Source organism: Toxorhynchites rutilus, chromosome 1 (genome assembly GCF_029784135.1).
Source record: "Toxorhynchites rutilus septentrionalis strain SRP chromosome 1, ASM2978413v1, whole genome shotgun sequence".
Lineage (NCBI taxonomy): Eukaryota > Metazoa > Arthropoda > Insecta > Diptera > Culicidae > Toxorhynchites > Toxorhynchites rutilus.
Window position 1 is genome coordinate 97,196,036 of NC_073744.1, and position 22,466 is coordinate 97,218,501.

The window sequence follows — 22,466 nt, forward strand, 5'->3', positions numbered from 1 at the left end:
CAACCGGTCGAGTGTAGCCAAACGTTTGTTGTTGGAAATGGAGCTACATAACCTCAAACTTCGTGAAGATGAAAAACTGCAAACATTCTTCATGCGTTTCGAAAAAATCATCCGGGAGCTGCGCGACGTTGGGAAAGAGTTCGATGAAATTGATAAGGTGGTGCGATTGTTGATGTTGTTGTCGGAAAAGTTTCGACCGGTCATTGCTGCGTTGCAAACTATTGACGAAGAAGCTTTGACTTTGACGAAGGCAAAATCTATTTTCTTGGAGGAGGAACTCCGTATGAGCGCTGCTAGTTGTTCGATATCGGAAGATGCATCGTCGCAGGCGACTTCATCAGCTATGAGCCTACAAGGACGAAAGCAGAAAGTGGTAAGACAGAAACGCAAGTGCTTCATCTGTGAATCTGAACAGCATCTGATGGCAAATTGTCCGCAAAAAGCGAGTACCGGCACAGACGGCAGAGCAGCAGTTGTCAAAAGCGAGGATAGAGCATTTGCCATGGCAGTCCACAGTTCCAGCTTCTCGCAGGTGAGCGAAACTTGGTTCATTCTCGATTCAGGGTGTTCTGAACACCTCGTTAACGATGTAACGCTGTTTTCCGGTGTGGCGGAGTTGACGTCACCGTTTCAGATCACCATCGCTATGGATGGTGTAAAGATGTGTGGCACCATGGGTGGCCACATAGTGGGATGCATAGCGGATGGAGAGGAGGAAGTAAAGGTGACTCTTCACGACGTGATTTATGTTCCGGAATGCAGGGATAACTTGTTGTCGGTGCAAAAACTGATAGAACGTGGCAACAAAGTCGTCTTTGACAGGCAGGGCGCTAGTATTTCGAAAAACGGAGTGGTGTTTGCTCGAGCTGTTGTGAAGAACGGCATCTACTGGTTGAGGATTAAAGCACAGCGGCGATTATCAGCGCAAGCAGCTGTGGCCGAAGTGAACGTCAATTCCATATGGCATCGTCGTCTAGGACATCTCAACATGGAGAGTGTCTGCTCACTTGTTCGACACGGCATGGTCACTGGTGTAGAAGACAAGTTGTCTGAAAAGTTGGATTTTTGTGAGGATTGTGCCCGCGCAAAGCAGACGAGAGCACACATCGGTGGTACACGAACCAGAGCCACAAAACCGCTTGAGCTAGTACACAGTGACGTGTGCGGTCCAATCACGCCCACCACCTATGATGGGTATAAATACTATATAACGTTTACCGATGACTGGACGCACATGGTTGTTGTGTATCTGATGAGGACGAAAGATGAAACTTTTTCGAAATTGAAGGAATTCCACGCAATGGCAACGACGCATTTTGAGACCAAAATGAAGCGAATCCGGTGCGACAATGGCGGAGAATACCGAAGCAGAGAGATGAAGGAATTCTGTGTTGCTGAGGGTATTACGCTGGAATTTGTGCCACCTTACACTCCAGAGTTAAACGGTGTGGCTGAGCGAATAAATCGCACCCTCTGCGAAAAGACTCGTGCGATGTTGATCGATGCCGCCTTGGACAAAAGGCTGTGGGGTGAAGCAATGAACACCGCTGTTTATCTCACCAATCGGAGCCCAACCCGAGCTGTGCAGGGAAAGACACCATTTGAAGGTTGGTTTTCAAGAAAGCCGGACTTGTCGAATCTCAGAATTTTTGGATGTCAGGCGTTCTCGACGATCCCGAAGGAACAAACGAAGAAACTCGACGATCGCTCCGTGGAATGTGTTTTTCTCGGTTACGGGGTGAATTGTTGGAGACTGTGGGATGCCGCCAGGCAGAAAATCATTTGTTCGCGGAGTGTAAAGTTTAACGAGCTGAAAAAAGGTGCGATCAGAAATCAAGTTCATGAAGAACTATCTCTTGTGGTTGACGTGAGTGACATTGAAGCTAGTAAGAGACCTGAAAACGAAAATCAAGATCCGGACGAATTTTTGTCAGTTGGGGATGGGTTTGATGATATGGAAGACGTTTTTCCGGAAGAAGTGCAATATCCAGAGGAGGAGCCACCGGAAGATAGCCAAAATCCAGGACGAAACCGTCAGCCGCCTGCCTGGATGAGAAGCGGGGAGTACGATCTTTCGGCGAACCTTGCAATGGCCCTTGAATGCTTCGTTTCGGATGCACCGGAATCATATCAGGACATTAAAGGTCGAGTGGATGAAGATCAGTGGATGCAAGCGGTCAAATCGGAGATGGAAGCATTGGAAATGAATGAAACGTGGACGGTTGTGAAAGATCCGGGAAACGTAAAGGTCATTAGCTCAAAGTGGGTGTTTAAAAGAAAGGACCCAGGTGATGGAAATCTAAAGCAATGCAAGGCGCGACTGGTGGCACGTGGATTTCTGCAGAAACGTGGAGTGGATTTTGCAGTATCGTATGCACCGGTAGCTCGTCTTCCCACGATACGATTTGTGTTGGCTCTTGGCGTGCAAAACGTTTTTCACTTCCGACATCTTGACGTTAAAACTGCGTTTCTCAATGGAATGCTCAAAGAAGACGTGTATATGCACCCACCCGATGGAACGATCTTGAGGCCGGGGTGTATTTTGAAGTTGCGTCGCTCATTGTATGGCTTGAAGCAGAGCCCAAAATGTTGGAATGATCGGTTCCATGACTTCATCACCAGCTTAGGCTTCCGGCAGTCAGCAGCAGATGTTTGTCTATACTATAAAATCAATGGGGATACTGTTGTTTACTTGGTAATATATGTGGACGATATGTTGTTGTGCGGAAGCAATGCAGCGGTAGTAGATGAAGTACGTGACAGTCTTGCTGGAGAGTTTCGTATGACGGATCTGGGGGAACCAAGCAACTTCATGGGACTTTGTATTCGTATGTATCCAGAGAAAGGAGTTTTGCAGATCGATCAAGGAGCTTATACCGAGCGGTTGCTGGAGAAATTCGGAATGTCTGGATGCAATACCGCAGCGACCCCAATGGAACAAAACCTGAAGCTAAAGCCTGGCGTTGGAGATGATAAAGTCGACGAGCCCTACCGTGAACTGGTAGGCAGTCTGATGTACCTTATGTCAGGTACCCGACCCGACATATGCTTTGCGCTGACGTACCTATCTCGTTTCCAGGAGAACCCGACGCAAGAGCATTGGCAGTGTTTAAAGCGAATTTTGCAGTACCTTAGTGGGACTATCAACGTTGGCCTTCTCTACACAAAACATCAAGACGATCCGGCAATCAGCTGCTACGTTGACGCAGATTGGGCCAACGGCCTTGTGGATCGAAAATCAACAACTGGATTCTTCATTAAGGTTTATGGAAACATCGTACAATGGTGCAGCCGTAAACAGGCCATTGTAGCTCTCTCTAGCTGTGAAGCCGAGTATGTTGCAGCTTGCGACGCCGCAAAGGAAGTGCTGTGGCTACTTAAAGTCATGGCTGATTTGAATCTCCAGGTACAGCTTCCGGTGAAAATGTACGAGGATAATTCCGGATGCATTAATGTTTCGGAAAATCCTGAAACACGACGATCAAAGCATTACGATGTGCGCTACCATTTTCTGCGAGAAAAAGTACACGAAAAAATCCTAAAGCTAGTGAAGGTTTCATCCCAGAGTCAGGTGGCAGATACATTAACTAAAGCCTTAGGCAAAGTCTTGTTTGTTGAACATCGTAGAGGATTAGGACTGGTGAACTTGAGAGGAGGTGTAGAGACGTAATAGTTTGAGCAATTCACCATACCTTGCAAATAGTAAACATTGCACTAAGAGATATCATCCCTTCCCATATCAATGTATATTGACCTATGAAAAAGCAATCCAAAAAATAAACAAAACGTATTAAATTGCAGTCCGAGTATTTTTCGCGTTTTTAATCGAAACATCGTATAATGTTGACTGTCCCTATCCCGGGATCGATTGTTAAGTAACTACACAAGGTACTTGAAAGTCAATGATTGGGTAATGCTTCTGCCCAAAAGCTTAAGTTGCAATTGGGCTGGGAACCGCTTTCGAGTAAACACTACCAGTTCGGTTTTCTGCGGCGAGAATTCGATCCCTAAGTTCCTTGCCCAAGAAGACAAGTTATCTAAGGAATTTTGCAATGGTCTTTGCAAATTTTCGGCATGGAGACCTCTGACGGAAACCACACCATCATCTGCAAGCTGTCTAAGCGTGCATTGTTCTGCCAAACAACTGTCAATATCTTTCACATAAAAATTATAAAGAAGGGGGCTCAGACATGAGCCTTGGGGTAGACCCATATAACTATTTCTGGAAGTTGTCAGTTGTCCAAGGGTGAAGTTCATTCGCTTTTCTGACAACAAATTGTACAAAAAGTTATTAAAAATTCCAGGAAGTCCACATCTGTCCAGATTGTCTGACAGAATTTCTATGGTAACCGAATCAAAAGCTCCCTTAATATCCAAGAATACTGAAGCCAATTGCTCCTTGTGCGCAAAGGCCAGTTGAATATCTGTAGAAAGCAACGCTAGACAATCGTTTGTTCCTTTGCTCTTGCGAAACCCAAATTGTGTACTTGATAGCAAATTATTTGTCTCGATCCATTCGAGTCTTCGAAGGATCATTTTCTCCAACAATTTTCTAATGCACGAGAGCATAGCAATCGGACGGTATGAGTTATGGTCAGACGCTGGTTTGCCAGGCTTTTGAATTGCTATTACTTTGACCTGTCTCCATTCGGGTGGCACAATGTTGTTTTCTAGTAGGGTATTGAATAAGTCTAGCAAGCGTCTTTTCGCGATATCGGGAAGATTGTTTAGAAGAACGAATTTAATCATATCGCTTCCGGGTGAAGAGTTGTTCGATGAAAGAAGAGCCATAGAAAATTCCAGCATTGAGAATGGTCCGTCCAGAGGTCCACTGCTCGGAGACGTTTCTCGAAGAGTATGTTGGGCTGGAACTGAGTCTGGACAGACCGTTTTCGCGAAATCGAATATCCATCGGTTGGAGTATTCTTCACTCTCGTTGGTAGATGAGCGGTTACGCATGTTGCGAGCTACCCTCCACAAGGTACGTATTGAGGTTTCACGAGAAAGACCTTCAATGAAATTGCGCCAGTAACCGCGTTTTTTTGCTTTAATTAATTGTTTCAGCTGTATTTCAAGCTTTGAATATTCCTCGAAGTGTGTGGATGTTCCATGTCTACGAAAAGCTTTGAAAGCATCAGATTTTTTCAAATACAATTTTGTGCATTCATCGTCCCAGCCAGGAGTGGCTGGTTTTCTTTTAAACGGAGCACTTGGAACTTTTCTTTTTTGTGCTTCCAGTGAGCTTTTATACATCAAATCGACAAAGAATCGATATTCTTCCAATGGTGGAAGTATATCTATTGATTCGACACCGATTGTTACCGCCGTTGCAAATTTTTGCCAGTCGATGTTCCTTGTTATATCAAATGGAACTCGAGATGGTTCAGTGGATTGCGGGCTACACTTGATTGATATACTGATTGGCAAGTGATCGCTACCATGGGGATCATTGATGACCTTCCACTGACAATCTAATGATAACGAGCTTGAGCAAAAAGAAAGGTCGAGACGACTTTCTCGAGCCGGAGGTTTTGGAATTCGTGTCGCTTCACCAGTGTTCAAGATAGTCAAGTTGAAATCGTCACATAAATCGTAAAAAATAGCCGCTCTGGCGTCATCATAAGGATCACCCCACCCAGTACCATGAGAGTTCATATCACCCAGAATTAGAACTGGGGATGAGAGAATCGAGACTAGATTCCAAAGATGACTACGGCTAATATTAGTATTTGGAGGAACGTATACTGAAGCTATGCAAAGTTCTTTATTCTTTGCAGTTATTTGACACGCGACAATTTCGACGTCTGATAGAGCTGGGAGAGGAATTTTATAGAAAGAGTAGTACTTTTTGATCCCCAAAAGTACTCCTCCATAAGAATCATTTCTATCCAGGCGAATAATGTTAAAATCGTGGAATATAGTTCAGTGTCCGAAGAAAGCCATGTTTCAGAGAGGGCAAATATATCACAATCATAATTTTGAAGTAAAAATTTGAACGAATCTAGTTTTGGCACTAGACTACGGCAGTTCCATTGTAGCACATTGATCATATCTTCTATTACGCTAGGGAAATTATCCATCGAATGATATGATTGATGCAAGGAGGGGCCATGAAGCAGTCAATTGCTTAAGATAAGACTTTAAAGATGGAAGCAAGGCAGAAATAAAGCTTCTGAGGGGGTCTTGAATTTTTAACGTGTTTAGAATGAAGTCCACAATGTCCGAAAAAGCTATCAATCCTCGATTAGACGCGAATTTTCTACGAGAAGATCGAGGAGCAGCGTTTTTATTTCTCTCTTCTCTGGGTAATGACGTAAAATCCTTGCTGAGAACTGGCTGAGAAGGAGCCTTCGGATCCGTTTTTTTTATTACTATTACCCTTGGAATTAGACAATCTTCCGAGGGTCACTTTAGGTTTCTTACGGTGTACCGTTGGTGAAGAGAGCTTTCTTTTTGATGATTCATCCTTTATTGAAGATTCTGGTGCAGCCGTAGTATGACCCTCATCAGAATCAGAGTCCGATTCTTGAGATGACAAAACCGAAAATTGGTTTTCATCTTGAGCGGCTGATGCGGTTTTTAGCATTTCAGCATAAGTCCGCTTGGAGCGTCCAGCGATAGAACTCTTCACTTTATCGGAGTGCGGTTTGTACCTCGGGCACTCCTGTAGAGGGTGAGGATTCTCGCCACAGTGGATACATTTTTCCACTGTTTGTGTGCAAGAATCCTCACTATGTTTCTCGCCACATTTTCCGCAACGAAATTTGTTGCCGCAGTGGCTAAACGAGTGTCCCAACTTTTTACAGTTGGTACAATTATAAACCCGTGGTACAAACAGGCGCACTGGGAAAACAATATTTTCTACTTTCACATAGTTTGGGAGAACAGAACCTGCGAAAGTAATCCGAAAAGAGTGCGAGGGCTTATAAACTTTTTTGTTTTCTTCCAAAGATGCTGAATGCAGGTTTCTAACATCCAGGATCTTTACAAGATCACCTATCATCGAGTTTTTGAAAGAACCCGAAGCTTTTTTCAATTCATCGACACTCAGACTCGCGTCGGTTACTACGCCTTCTATCTCCACCTCTCGAGAAGGGATGTAGATGTGATACTCCCTGTTAAAAACTTCGTGGTCAACAATCTTGTTGGCCACATCAAAAGTCGGTGCTTCTACACGCAGTTTGTCCGGTCTCTCTTTATGTATCGAGACGCCCTTATAATTACGCAGCAAATCTCTTGAAATATCAAGAGTTCTCAAAGCTTTTTCCTTGGGCCGAAAGAAAACAACCCATGGTGCCTTCGAGGACTGTTGATAATAACGCGTCCGCGCAACATTGGCATCAGCAGATGTCATAACGGTTGCGCAGACGGTGCGCAACCGCCTCTGAAAACGAAAAAAAAACTCGCACGCACACACACAACTCACACGCACACACTCGCGCAAAAACTCAACTTAAAACTAACTTAGACTAAAAACTAACTTAAACTAAAAACTAGCTCAAATCAAAAATCTTCTTGAAAAAGACGGGTGGGTAATGTCAGGGACATAACCGGAGTGACGTAGGACTATACAAAGGGGACAGCTTTTGTTAAATATATATTTTAAATATATTGTTTTATTTTCTTCTCCTACGTGAATACCTACCTATCTACCTGAAAAATGGGTTAGTTCACTGTTTACTCTTTATGGATATGTTGATGGTTCTGAAAAGAACCTTTGGTGTTGTGTTTTTGTTATCACTCGATATTCCCATCTTGTTCGGTTAAAACTTCCTGTTTAGCTATTGCGTTTGCCACTCGCCACAGCTTTTACAGTTGGAAAATTTCTTACCATCTGTAGGGTTTTACTGGCTATTTTTATTTAATTATACTTTATTTTATTTGAACTGAAAGTCACTCTTTATCACTGCACACCGTGTCCATCCGTGTTGCTCCGTAGCTTTTTCAACGTACTCTCCTTCTCGCCTCGTTGATTTCCTTCATTCTCAGCCAGGTTGCCAGCTATTCCCCTCAGTCTATCTGTCATACAAGATCTGTAAAATATATAGGTAAGTATATTCCAATATAAACAAATCCATAATGTAAGGTAAGATTCCAACACTGAACCCTACATCCCTACCTTTCATTAAAATGGACAATAACAAAAGGATGTTAGTACGCTACATAATCCTCAAACCGACTCGGCTCTGCTCTTAGCCTCTTTGATCGCTCCTTTGTAGAGATTTCCGGTAGAGGGGGCGCAGATTCCGTTGTTGTTGGGTTTGTATCCATTACGTTCTGGTTTTCCACATTTTCATCAAGATCATCGCTTTCGAAAGTATTCTGTGATATTCGTTTCAGATGAGTTACGCTTCTTCTAAATTCTTTCCCTGATGACTCTGAACGAATTGTAACATCTGTTCCATTCTTTTTAATTACGATGTATTCTTCAGGGGAAAAGTCAGAGCTCAGTTTGTTCTCTTTTATGGTACGTTTCGCTAATACACGATCACCGATCTCGATGCTACTGGATCTTGCTTTCCGTCGACAGTCGGTATACACTCTCCCCTTTTCCTTCTGAATCCTATCGTAATCTCTCACTTCCTCATCATTACTGACTGCAGCAGGAATACATGGTAACTTGGTGCGTAAACGCCGACCGAACATCAACTCTGCTGGAGATTTTCCTGTCGTAGGATGTACTGCTGAGTGATATGTAAGTAGATATTGATGTAATTCTCTTCGCCAATTATGTCCCAATTCTTGCGCAATCCGAAGACGTTTCAAGATAGACCGATTCTGGCGTTCTACCTCTCCATTCATTTGGGGCCAGTAAGGAATACAATTCTCCAGATCAATACCTTGTTCCTCACAAAATGCTTTAAATTCTTCTGATGAAAATTGCGGTCCGTTATCTGCACGAAGCGAATCAGGTAATCCATATCGTGAAAAAATTGTCAAGAGTTCATCAATTGTGGATGCAGTGGTCATATCACGCATTTCAATAACTTCTAAATACCTAGTGTAATAGTCAATGCATACAAGTAGATTCTTCCCATCAGGAAGCGGTCCCAAAAAGTCGATCGCAATTTGCTCCCATGGCCGAGAAGGAAGTTCTTTGCGGATAATTGGTTCTGGTGGATTTGGTGCAGACACTAACGTACATCCACGACATGCTTTAACAAATTGTTCTATGTGCTGGTCCATTTTTGGCCACCAAACATTGGCACGCAAATGCCCTTTCATCATCCTAATCCCCGGATGACCCTCGTGAGCTAGGTTTAATACTCGTTGCTGAAGACCGTGGGGGATTATGATACGATCACCTCTGAGCAAGACATTGTTGATGGAACATAACTCTGATGATATCACCCTGTAGCTCAAGGGAAGTTCATTAGTTGTGCCTGAATTCAACGCCTCAATAACCTGGCGTATAATTTCATCCTCTCTACTAACGCTTTCGATTTCTTCCCACTTCAAAGCAACCGTTGATGCTCCAGCTATAATAATTTCTTGTACTACAAGTTCCTCTGCTTCATCGAATGGTTTTGGAGCGTTGGTAGAAAGTCGCGATAGGACATCAGCAATATTAGATTGTCCAGGGATGTGAATTATCTTGTATGTAAAACTCTGAAGGCGTAGAACCCATCGTTCAATCCGTGCACAAGGTCGAGAAGCTGGGGCGAACAGGAACGTAAGAGCTTTACAATCGGTGAGCAGACTGAACTCTCTACCTATGAGACAGACTTGAAACTTCTCCACACTCCATACTAGAGATAGAGCCTCCTTTTCAGTCTGGCAGTATCTTTTCTCGGTATCTGTGAGAGATTTTGAAGCGTAACACACAACTCTTGTGTCTCCATGATCATTTGTTTGAATTAATACTGCACCTAAAGCGACAGGACTGGCGTCCGCAAACAACGAAGTGTTATCTTTTGCTCTGAAGAATCCCAAGCAACTAGCTTCCGACAAAGAAGATTTAATAGCAGTGAACGCAATCTCTTCTGCTTCACCCCATCGAAACTTGTTTCCTTTTTGTATCAATCTTCTCAAAGGTTCATCTATTTCTGCTAAGTTAGGTATGAATTTGCCCATATAGTTAGCCAGCCCTAAAAAACTTCGAACTTCACTCTCGTTTGTTGGACGACGAAAATCTAACACAGCATCACGTTTGATATCTGAAGGCATGATACCATCCGAACATATTTTGTATCCCAAAAATTCAAATTCGGTAACACGGATTCTGCATTTTCCCCAATTGAGTACTACTCCTCTGTTCTTGAATCTTCGAAGAACTTTGTTCAACCGTTGATCATGCTGTTCTATAGTGCTGCCCTCGACACCTACATCATCAAGGTACCAGTAGGCGCCCTCGCAGTCTGCCAATATTTCGTCCATCGTACGCTGAAAAATTTCAGGCGCCGAAATTAAACCAAACGGAAGACGTTTGAATCGGTAGAGTCCTCGATGAGAGATGAACGTCATAATATCCTTCGTTTTATCATCAAGTTCCAGTAGGAAAAATGCATCCATGACATCCAAAATACTCCAAATTTTTCCTCTACCAATCCTTGCTAGAACGTCTTCAATTATTGGCATAGGATGACGTTCCCGGATAACCGCCTGATTCACGCGTCGCAAATCCACGCAAAGCCTTATCGAACCATTGGTCTTATTTACCACTACTAGGGGTGACACCCACGTTGCTGGGCCTTTTTTCTCTTCGATGATGTCTCGTTTTAGTAGTTCATCTAACTTTCTGTTGACAGCATTTTCGAGGTGAATGGGTACACGCCTCAATGGCTGAAAAACCGGAACCACGCTGGGGTTCATTAGAATTCGCACTTGAACGCCGGAAATTTTAGGAAACGGAGAACACTGCATTTTAGAACTGTCGAATACTTGATTTACTTCCAAACCGATTTTCAGAATGCCCAATTCCTTCGAAGTTTTGTCACCCAACAAATTTCGTTGCCCATCCTCAACAACGAAAAATTTGGATATAGTCGATCGTTTCCCTATTTCAACAACTGCATCGAAGGTTCCCAAAATCGTAAGTGGTTTATTATTGCCGTAGGCTTTGAGAACCACAGCGCTTCCTTTCTCGCATCTTGCAATAATAGTTTTCTGAGCTTTCATAAAATCCCATGATTTTGAAGTTATTATATTCACATCAGAACCCGAATCTACGAATACATCCACTTCAACACCACCTATTTTGCATTGAAACACGTTTGCTTGACTTCCTGTATAAAACGTGTAGTAGACCTTTTTCTCCGCTTCATGAGAGCATAAAACTGTATCCTTTTGGACGCTTGGTATGTTTTGGTCACTATCTTCAATTGCTTGCACTTTCTTCGGAAGAAATGACGGTGGAGGATTGAAAGGACGTTTGCGACAAACTTTTTCGAACTGTCCGGTTTTACGACACCTGCGACATTGCTGCCCTCTTGCCGGGCATGAAGGTGCTTTCGAAAAATGACCATATTGTCCGCAACCGTAGCAAATGATTTGAACCTCATTATTCACTGCTTTGTGGGACCCGGATGCAAAACGTTTCAAGATCCGACTTTGTTGTCGTTCACCCTTTGTTGTTATTTTACATATTTCTGATTGTCCACCTAGACTAGTGTAAACTCCGATTTTCAATTCCTTCTCTTGTTGGCGAACGCTCTCCAAAGAAGTTCCCAAGGCTTCAATGTCTGATAAAGATTGATCTTTCTCAAGAATCTTTCGTCGAAGTTCCGGTAAATTACATCCCTCCACAATTACATCAATCAGCATAATTTCCTCTAAAATATTTCGAATATCTCTTTGATATTTTTCAAACCCACAGTCCATTAACTGTTGGCGTAAGCGCAAGACAAAATGGGCGAAACTCTCATTACTTTCTTGTTTCATTTTCCGCAACTTATGTCTTTCCAGAACATTTTGTTGGCGTGGTTTAAAATAAGCATCCAGTCGATCAATAGCTATATCGTACCAATTCCTATCTAACATGACCAATGGGAAATCTTCGGTGCCTTCCAAACTCTTGAATACTTTCTGTAACTGAGGACCACCAAAATGAAGCATTTTAGAACGTTTGATCTTCTGGTCGGTAATCTGATAAGAGTCAAAATAAAACTCCAAAGAATCCTTCCATTCACGCCATTCCTTCGCCAATTTACCGCTTTCGATTTGATCACATCGAAACATCGGCAACAGTCGACTTTCATCCATCTGCAACCGTAAATAAAGAAAACTTGTATTGGTTTTCCTCATTATTGAAATATTCTATCTTATTAAATCATCACTGGCATAAATAAGTGTTTTCAATTTATATACATAATGTAAATGTGAATTATTATAAAGAAAATATATTTCATTTACACCAAAAATGTAAATATCGTTAAATACAACAAAATAAATACATAAATAAACCCATATCTGCTTCCACTTCAGTTCACACAGTTAATCATGATAGCATTTAACATGTTGAATATAACCAATGAGTTAAAATCGACACTATAGCTCCCTGCTGCATTTTTTTTTTTTTTTTTTTTTTTTTTTTTTTACAATGATTCGCTCCCTGCGAATACTACATTGCTTTTCATTGAATTTGAGTTTCTTCTAGGCTCCCTGCTCTAGAGCATAGCACCCTGCTATGGTCGCCGTTTTCCTTAAAGCTCCCTGCAGTAGGAAAACACAGTGTAGTTCTTCACTACGACTTCTACGAGCTCCCTGCTCTAGAAACAAAAAAAAAACATAGCTACCTGCTACGTAACAACTCTTCCACTTATCGAGTACCAAGTACATACCTGTGCTCCCTGCATCGTTTGTCTTCCAGGCTCCCTGCACTGGACAAACAACATGTAACCTCCTGTTACTCTGATAAATAATCGTCTAGGCACCCTGCGCTAGAGAATAATATCGTGACGTAGCTCCCTGCTACGCTCTTTCTCTTCCTTCAAGCTTCGTTAGATCCAGCTACCTGTAATGATTTTCACAGTTATAATACCACGCATAACCTTCTTTTTTCTTTTTTTTTTTTTTTTTTTTTTACAGGAACAGTATGAATCATCCGTCACCATCACAGTCTAAACATATTTCGTTTTTTTTTGACGTAGGACTACGTCTAACCGGAAGATATAGGGGGTGAAATGGAAATCTAGGCACTGAACAAGTAGGAAAAAATGCAAGATTTGGAACGTTTATAACTCGAGCATTTCTCAATAGATCGCAAAGGTTTTTGCATCAATTGATAGGAAATATATCTACGCATCTATCATAACGAATAACATTTCATTTTTCTTGAGATAAATAATTGAATAATTGTGAAATATCAAGCATTGTCCAAATGCACTATGTGCCCATTTTTGATTGGTCCATTTTGTGCTCCTCAAATCGTACCGACCAAAACGGGCAACCAGAGCAGCAGCGAAATAGAATGAAGCACGATTGGAAAGGAAAAAGAAAAAAAAAGAACGAAACATTGGTCGCAGTCTCACACATGCGTAATTCTCGAGCCAGCCAGTCAGCTTAAAAATCCCCGCTCCGCTGCCGTAACGATCATTCTCATTCAAACCGTACACCACATCAGTTCGCATCACAACACATCAACAAACCAAACCAAGCAGCCAAATCTGGACATGGCAAAGGAGGAAAAATTAAGGGAAAGGCAAAACCCGCTCGAATCGTGTCGGTCTGGAGTTCCCCGCAAGGGTAGCTAGGCCGAGCGCATTAGTACCAGTGCACCAGTCCACCAAGCCGGCGTTATATAGTTTCGGCCGCCGAAGTGATCGAGTTAGCTGCCAAAGCTGCTCGCGCCGAAAACAAAACCCGCATTCGGAACAGAACACATTCGGTTCGGTGGACATCAAGTCAACAGGCAGTTGCAACGAGTGGTGAATGGCAAACGCAATCGCAAAACGGCAGCTGGTAGCAGAAGAAAATAGTTTGTTCTTTATACAATCTGCTTTGGTGGCAAATCCAGAACAAGGCGGCATCGAGGGCGTTCGAAATGGTTTTTTTTCAAAACCACGAGTACAAAGTTTTCTAAATTGAAACCATTCCATAAAACAAGGCGCTTATCAGGGCCATTAAACCTTTCAAAAAAGAGTTTACGAAATATAGTTCAATGTTTTCTAAAATAATATCCAAAATAATAATAAAAAACAATTTGATTTTTTCATAATTTGTTTGCCAGGATCTGCTGAGTATGTGAATTTGGCAGTTGTTCTGAGCTTATTGATAGTTGGGGACTTTCCTGATTATTCAATTTACACCAATTCTTAAATTGTTTCCAGATTGAAAGTACAGTAATTTACAATTAGTTCGACATTTAGCTAATTGGACGGACATGTAATGCGACATAATTAGTTGGACATTTTTGTAAACATAGAGATCCAAATTATGACCCCACATTGAAAGTCGACACTGTACCACTGTCATCGCAAATGTTCAATTACAGGTTAAAATCGCCTCCAATGCGACACTGAGTGGTGCTTCGGCACGTCGCATTGAATGTAATTTACTGTGCAACATGTCACAAAGCTGGATGGGAAGAAATTTTCCAACTGTGAAAGCTGTGGCGAGTGGCAACAAATCGCTAAACAGGAAGGTTTAGCCGAACAAGATGGGGATATCGAGTGATAACAAAACAATAAACTCTTTAGAATGAAGATAATTTTGTGATCCTGAAAAGGACCCTTTTTAGCCTGCATGTGAATCCAACGAGCGAACAAATCGTAATGAATGTATTTTTTTGCCATCGCTGCCTTTTAACGCTCATTCGTTCGTCTCGTTGGACTCGTCCCTTTGGCTGAGTCTGCCGATTTGTCTCTATCCTGTGAGCGTGTACCGCTAGAGTATAAAGCGCGCGGATCCAAAAAAAATATCTCATTTTCTTTCAAACCGTAAACCAGTGTGGTTGTACGGCAACGTTTAGTATCGCATCGCATCACATCATAAAAAGAAAACAAGCAGCAACGTGGACGTGTTGACGTAACAAAGGAGGACAAGTTAAGGGAAAGGCAAAGTCTCACTCGAACCGTGCATGTTTCCAGTTCCCTGTTGGTCGCATTCATTAATTGCTCCGCAAGGGTAACTAGGCCGAACGGATTGGTGCCGGAGCACCAGTATACCTAACAGCGATTATAGAGTTTCGACCGTCGGAGTGCTCGAGTTGGCTTGCAAAGCTGCTCACGACAATCAGAAAACACGCATCAAGAACAGAGCAGCTTCGGTTCGGCGCTCGTCAAGGCAACAACTAGTTTCAGCGAGTGGCAATCGCAATCGCAAAACGGCAGCAGGTAGAAGAAAGAAAAAGTTTGTTTATACAGACCGCTTTGGTGGCAAAACCAGCCACCGTAAAACACAGCGCTTTACAGGGCCATTAAACCATTCAAAAAAGAGTTATTAAAAGTTTTTCACAATACCAATGCATTCTAAAGTGACATAATATGACATATAATATAAACTGTTTTGTTTTGTTTATGCTTGTTCTTGAACTGGTTGGGGTTTTTTAAATTGATCATTCAGTTTTCACAAACCCATGTATAGTTTCCGAATTAAAAGTGGCTTCAAATTACAACACATTGTATGCAGGATGGCATAAACGAATTTTCTCGGTAGCAAGAACTGCTTTCTTTGGTTGACTGACTGACGTTACATCTGCATTGTATAGGAAAATAACTAAGGAGCAACATGATGAGCTATGTATTTCCTGCTGCTCTGTTCTTATTTTAAGTTCTTATAGTTCGTTTATTTTTCAACAGATCGTCTCCAAAACCTCAGTTCTTTTTTATTTTTATTTACTTTGTTTACGGATACTACAAATCTTACAATTCATTCGTCTCCGAAACCACAGTTTAAGGTACGGTAATGTGCTCAATAATGAAATATATGGTAGTGAATGAGTTGATGACTACCTATGCATTCCCTATCACAGCCATCATTTTGATTGTACGATATATGCATACGCCGAAAGATGCCCGGCGTTGAGCATTTAATAAGTACAAAGCCTTTAGAAAAAAATCAAGAATCAAGTTTGTAAAAAAAAACGCAAAAACACAACACCAAAGGTTCTTTTCAGAACCCCCAACATGTTCATAAAAAGTAAACAGTAAAGTAATTCATTTTTCAGGTAGATAGGTAGGTAGAAGAAAATAAAACAATATAATTAAAATATATATTTAGCAAAAGCTGTCCCCTTTGTATAGTCCTACGTCACTCCGGTTATGACCCCGACATTACCCACCCGTCTTTTTTTTCTCTTTCTGTTTTCGTTCTACTACATCACATCAAACACGCTGCCATTTTGTTTTATTGATTTGGGGCCCAGACTTCGCCACCGTTTATTTCGTTGAACAATCGGATAAATTTTAGATTTCGAAACTGAAGTAATTTCAAAAAAAAAAAATATTCGTACCTTGAATTACTGTGGGTATTTTCGTCCGATCGTCGCCAATTGTAGGGTTTTACAGCCAGTATTTTTATTTAATTATACTTTATTTTATTTGAACTGAAAGTCACTCTTTATCACTGCACACCGTGTCCATCCGTGTTGCTCCGTAGCTTTTTCAACGTACTCTCCTTCTCGCCTCGTTGATTTCCTTCATTCTCAGCCAGGTTGCCAGCTATTCCCCTCAGTCTATCTGTCATACAAGATCTGTAAAATATATAGGTAAGTATATTCCAATATAAACAAATCCATAATGTAAGGTAAGATTCCAACACTGAACCCTACACCATCCAGCTTGTGACATGTTGTTCAGTAAATTACAATTTAATGCGACGTGCCGGAGAAACACTTTGCCACTCACTGAAACTAATTGTTGCCTTGATGAGCGCCGAACCGAAGCTGCTCTGTTCTTGATGCGGGTTTTCTGATTGTCGTGAGCAGCTTTGCAAGCCAACTCGAGCACTCCGACGGCCGAAACTCTATAATCACTGTTAGGTATACTGGTGCTCCGGCACCAATCCGTTCGGCCTAGTTACCCTTGCGGAGCAATCAGTGAATGCGACCAACAGTGAACTGGAGACCTGCACGGTTCGAGTGAGACTTTGCCTTTCCCTTGACTTGTCCTCCTTTGTTACGTCCACGATGCCGATGCCGTACAACCACACGGGTTTACGGTTTGAAAGAAAATAAGATATTTTTGACGTAGGACTACGTCTTTCATTTCTATACCGGGGTGTAAAATCAAAGTTTCGAAAACGAAAGCGTTACGCCGGAGACCGAGATTTTGAGCGTTAATAGCTCCTAAACAACTGAACGAAATGGTATGATAAACAATTCATTCGAAAGATAAAATGTCTACGCGTTATATACTTGTTACTTTTTGATCCAAAAACTTGTTTCAATAGTCTTAAAATTGCTTTCAAAACAGGCTATTGAAATCACCAATCGGTATATAAGCGAGCGGCGCTCGGAAATCCACTCAGTTCTAATTGAACAGCGATTGGAGCATGTTGTCGCTGTTGCGGTGAAGCTCTTTATTTATCATGAAAGCGCGGATGAACGGTGTCACCAAGAGCCTGTTTGTGCACCCTATGCCAGAAGGGAACCTATCAGGAGGAGAGTGATGCCACAAACGGTTCCCTGGGAAGACATCGCTACACACACATACACGCGCGGCTATTAACAGGTGGTTATCGAGTTGGCATTAACCACTGGTGGGCTTCCAGTATCGAGGAAAATGTGGAAATATCTAATCGTTACTGAGAATAATCTGCCAGTTCCTCTGGGAATTTTCCAAATATATTCATGTGAAAGAGTTTAATTGAATGTTTTCTATCCATGTTACACTGTGACCAAATATGTTTCAATCAAGTGCTATTAACAGGTGGTTATCGAGTTGGCATTAACCAATGGTGGGCTTCCAGTATCGAGGAAAATGTGGAAATATCTAATCGTTACTGAAAATAATCTGCCAGTTCCTTTGGGAATTTTCAAAATATATTCATGTGAAAGAGTTTAATTGAATGTTTTCTATCCATGTAACACTGTGACCAAATACATTTGGTTTTGTGGTTTTTCAATCAATCGCAATTAACAGGATAGCTTCAGAAGATTATTCTTCCCCATCAGTAGGATATTTCCGTATCCAATATTGTATGCGCCCGCAATCGATTATTGCTCAGTCGCCGAAAGTTCCGAGCTCAGAGAGTTCATTCCCCTCTAGTTTGCCTTCCAAATTGCCATCGTAAACCACACCTTCTCTCGGTTCAATCACACACAAAAAGCATACTTAAGCGATATTCTGGTGGTGAGACACATTCATTTTTCGTGAGGACATCGACAAGACAACATCGTTGCCTAACGTGCTGGAGGAGGTGGACGGCGAAGGATCGACACATACACGCGCAGAACTCTTTCCGTTAGGATGCCATTCAGCATCGAGAAAGTTCCGGAAAGATCTAATCATTTCTGGAAAATAATCTGCCAGTTCCTTTGGGAATTTTCAAAATATATTCATGTGAAAGAGTTTAATTGAATGTTTTCTATCCATGTAACACTGTGACCAAATATGTTTCAATCAAGTGCTATTAACAGGTGGTTATCGAGTTGGCATTAACCACTGGTGGGCTTCCAGTATCGAGGAAAATGTGGAAATATCTAATCGTTACTTAAAATAATCTGCCAGTTCCTTTGGGAATTTTCAAAATATATTCATGTGAAAGAGTTTAATTGAATGTTTTCTATCCATGTTATACTGTGACCAAATATGTTTCAATCAAGTGCTATTAACAGGTGGTTATCGAGTTGGCATTAACCACTGGTGGGCTTCCAGTATTGAGGAAAATGTGGAAATATCTAATCGTTACTGAAAATAATCTGCCAGTTCCTTTGGGAATTGTCAAAATATATTCATGTGAAAGAGTTTAATTGAATGTTTTCTATCCACTGTTTTCTATAACACTGTGACCAAATACATTTGGTTTTGTGGTTTTTCAATCAATCGCAATTAACAGGATAGCTTCAGAAGATTATTCTTCCCCATCAGTAGGATATTTCCTTATCCAATATTGTATGCGCCCGCAATCGATTATTGCTCAGTCGCCGAAAGTTCCGAGCTCAGAGAGTTCTTTCCCCTCTAGTTTGCCTTCCAAATTGCCATCGTAAACCACACCTTCTCTCGATTCAATCACACACAAAAAGCATACTTAAGCGATATTCTGGTGGTGAGACACATTCATTTTTCGTGAGGACATCGACAAGACAACATCGTTGCCTAACGTGCTGGAGGAGGTGGACGGCGAAGGATCGACACATACACGCGCAGAACTCTTTCCGTTAGGATGCCATTCAGCATCGAGAAAGTTCCGGAAAGATCTAATCATTGCTGGAAAATAATCTGCCAGTTCCTTTGGGAATTTTCAAAATATATTCATGTGAAAGAGTTTAATTGAATGTTTTCTATCCATGTTACACTGTGACCAAATATGTTTCAACCAAGTGCTATTAACAGGTGGTTATCGAGTTGGCATTAACCACTGGTGGGCGTTAGGGAGCGATGGCAAAAAAATACATTCATTACGATTTGTTCGCTCGTTGGATTCACATGCAAGCTAAAAAGGGTCCTTTTCAGGATCACAAAATTATCTTCAATCTAAAGAGTTTATTGTTTTGTTATCACTCGATATCCCCATCTTGTTCGGCTAAACCTTTCTGTTTAGCGATTGCATTTGACACTCGCCACAGCTTTCACAGTTGGAAAAATTCTTCCCATCCAGCTTGTGACATATTTTACAATAAATTACATTCAATGGCACGTCGCATTACCACCACTCAGTATCGGATTGGAGGTAAATTTAACTTGTAATTGAACATTTGCGATGACAGTGGTACAGTGTCGACTTTCAATGTGGGGTCATAATTTGGATCCAAAACTCTTTTTTGGAAGGTTTAATGGCCCTGATAAGCGCCATGTTTTATGGAATGGTTCCAATTTAGAAAACTTAGTACTCGCGGTTTTGAAAAACAGGAAGTGGGTTATATCTATGGTATAACCGCAAGGGTGACGTAGGACTATCGTTGATTTAGAGATCATTTGTTTGAAGTTGAATCTAAATCCATCCTGAATGAATGAATAAATAAATATTTGGGTGACTTCAAAAACGAGAGTGTTACTTTGAAGACTCAAGGTTTTATGCATCCAATATTGGATACAAAAAACCTTGTTCTGAAGAATAATCTTCAGAAGCTTTCCTGTTAACTGCACTTGATTGACAAATCACAAAACCAAATGTATGTGGTCGCAGTATTATATGGATAGAAAACATTAGAATAAACTCACTTGAATGTAATTTTCAATTCCAAGGGGAACTGGCAGATTATTTTTCAGCAACGATCATTTCTTTCCAGGTTTCCTCTCGATAACCAGCAAACGAAAAGAGTTGCGCGCGTGTATATGTGTGTGTGGCGGCTGCTTCTATGTCTTCCCGAGGAACCGTATTTCGATGCTGATACTCTCTTCACCTTCTCTTCTCCTTCTGATCGATCGGCTTTTCTGCGCTTCCTCACAGTTAAAACAAACTGATTGCATTTCAGGTCATGTCAAGCCAGGTAATGAATACCTCGATCCCTCGCCGTTCAGCTCGTTCAGTAACGATGTTGTCTTGTCGATGTCCTCAGGCGTCGTGCACAAATTACGTAACACAAAAATCCGGATTTTGAACCTCCCCCTCTTTCGTAACGCAATTTCCTATCTCTAATAAACAGAAAGTAACGCAACATCTACCCCCTCCCCCCTTATCGCGTTACGTAATTTGTGCACGACGCCTCACGAAAAATGAATCGGTTTCACCACCACAATATCATTTCAGTATGCTTTTCGTGCGTGATTGAATCGAGAGAAGGTGTGGTTTACGATGGCAATTTGGAAGGCAAACTAGAGGAGAATGAACTCTCTGAGTATGAAAATTTCGGCGACTGAGCAATAATCGATTGAAAATTATATAATTTTGGCGATACGAAACATTTTCCGTTTTTCATGTTATGCATCCAATATTGGATACGAAAATATCCTACTGATGGGAAAGAAGAATCTTCAGAAGCTTTCCAGCTAATTACACTTGATTGAAAAATTACGAAATCAAATGTATTTGGTCGCTGTGTTCGCCATATAATTAGAAAACATTAAAATAAACTCTTTCGCATGGATGTATTCTTCAATTCCCAGGGAACTGGCAAATTATTTTTCAGCAACGATTAGATCTTTCCGGAATTTTCTCGATGCTGTATGGCGTCCAAATGAAAATTCTCATTTCAGTTTGGCCTGCAACAAACTTTTCTGAACTCTAATCCATCAGATTTGGAGCCCTGAAAAGGGCCGTTGATTATATGCTAAGCTAATATAGCACCCTCTCCTTGGATTCGACGGGCCAGCTGAATGTCCTTGGGCATGATGTGACGCGTTTTACGTGGATAGCACACACATTTGTATCTTCGAATAAGCCTCCTGCAGCGTCATAACCGCGGAACTTTGGAAGCGCAAGTCGGTTTTGAAGTCCTGAGCAATTCCACGAACCAAAAGCTGCAAAGGTAGCTTGCGGATCAGCAATTCGGCCGACTTCCGATAGCGATGAATTTCACGCAAAGTTCCCGGTCGATAGCGATGTGGCTTCTTCACCTATCCTGCGGCTGGTGCGCTTCGTGTGCCTTACCACTGAAAGACTAACCTGCTATCTGCTTGGTCCCAAACAAACGAGTCGTCACGGTGCGAGAGTAGAGTAAGAAATGAACGAAAGCAAAGGAAGCGTCATTTTATAACCTGTTTTCGAAGCTATCATTAAGCTATTGAAACAATTTTCCGACTCAATAAATAGCAATCATATAACTCTTGGACATTTTATCTTTTGTATGAAATGATTATCACTGTTCCGTTGATCCGAAGCAGAATGAATCACGCTTAAAGAAGGAATGGATTTTTTCTTGGAATTTACTCAGCAAAAATAATGCCCTTTCCCAACACTTAAAAACGACAAACGGTAAACAGTTTCATCAAAGTGATTTCTTCGATATGGGGATATATTCACTACATCATGTCATGTATTTCATATTCTTCATTATGAAATCCATATCCATGGCACCTATCGGTATCGAATTATCATCGACACCGCGATTTTCGCTAAATGCTCCTTTCAGTTCGGCCTGTAAAAAACTTTTATGAACTCTAATCCATCAAATTTGGAGCCCTGAAAAGGGCTGTTGATTATATGCTAAGCTAATATAGCACGCTCTCCTCGGATACGATGGGCCAGCTGGATGTCCTTGGGCATGATGTGACGCGTTTTGCATGGATAGCACACAAATTGGTATCTTCGAATAAGCCTCCTGCAGCGTCATAACCGCGGAACTTTGGAAGCGCAAGTCGGTTTTGAAGTCTTGAGCAATTCCACGAACCAAATGCTTCAAAGGTAGCTTGCGGATCAGCAATTCGGTCGACTTCTGATAGCGACGAATTTCATGCGAAGTTCCCGGTCAATAGCGATGTGGCTTC

The 22,466-nt window shown here is 41.6% G+C and overlaps 1 protein-coding gene across 1 annotated transcript; it reads right to left on the bottom strand.

The window, feature by feature from the left end:
- Nucleotides 1–8,151: 8,151 nt before the first annotated feature.
- Nucleotides 8,152–12,243, bottom strand: LOC129761221 (uncharacterized protein K02A2.6-like). Its single transcript, XM_055758937.1, has one exon. It carries the CDS (start codon nt 12,241–12,243, stop codon nt 8,152–8,154), a length of 4,092 nt encoding a protein of 1,363 aa, XP_055614912.1.
- Between the last annotated feature and the right edge of the window lie 10,223 nt (nt 12,244–22,466).

Excerpts from the sequence above, each read along its gene's own strand:
- LOC129761221 (XM_055758937.1), bottom strand. The coding sequence starts at position 12,243 with ATGAGGAAAACCAATACAAGTTTTCTTTATTTACGGTTGCAGATGGAT.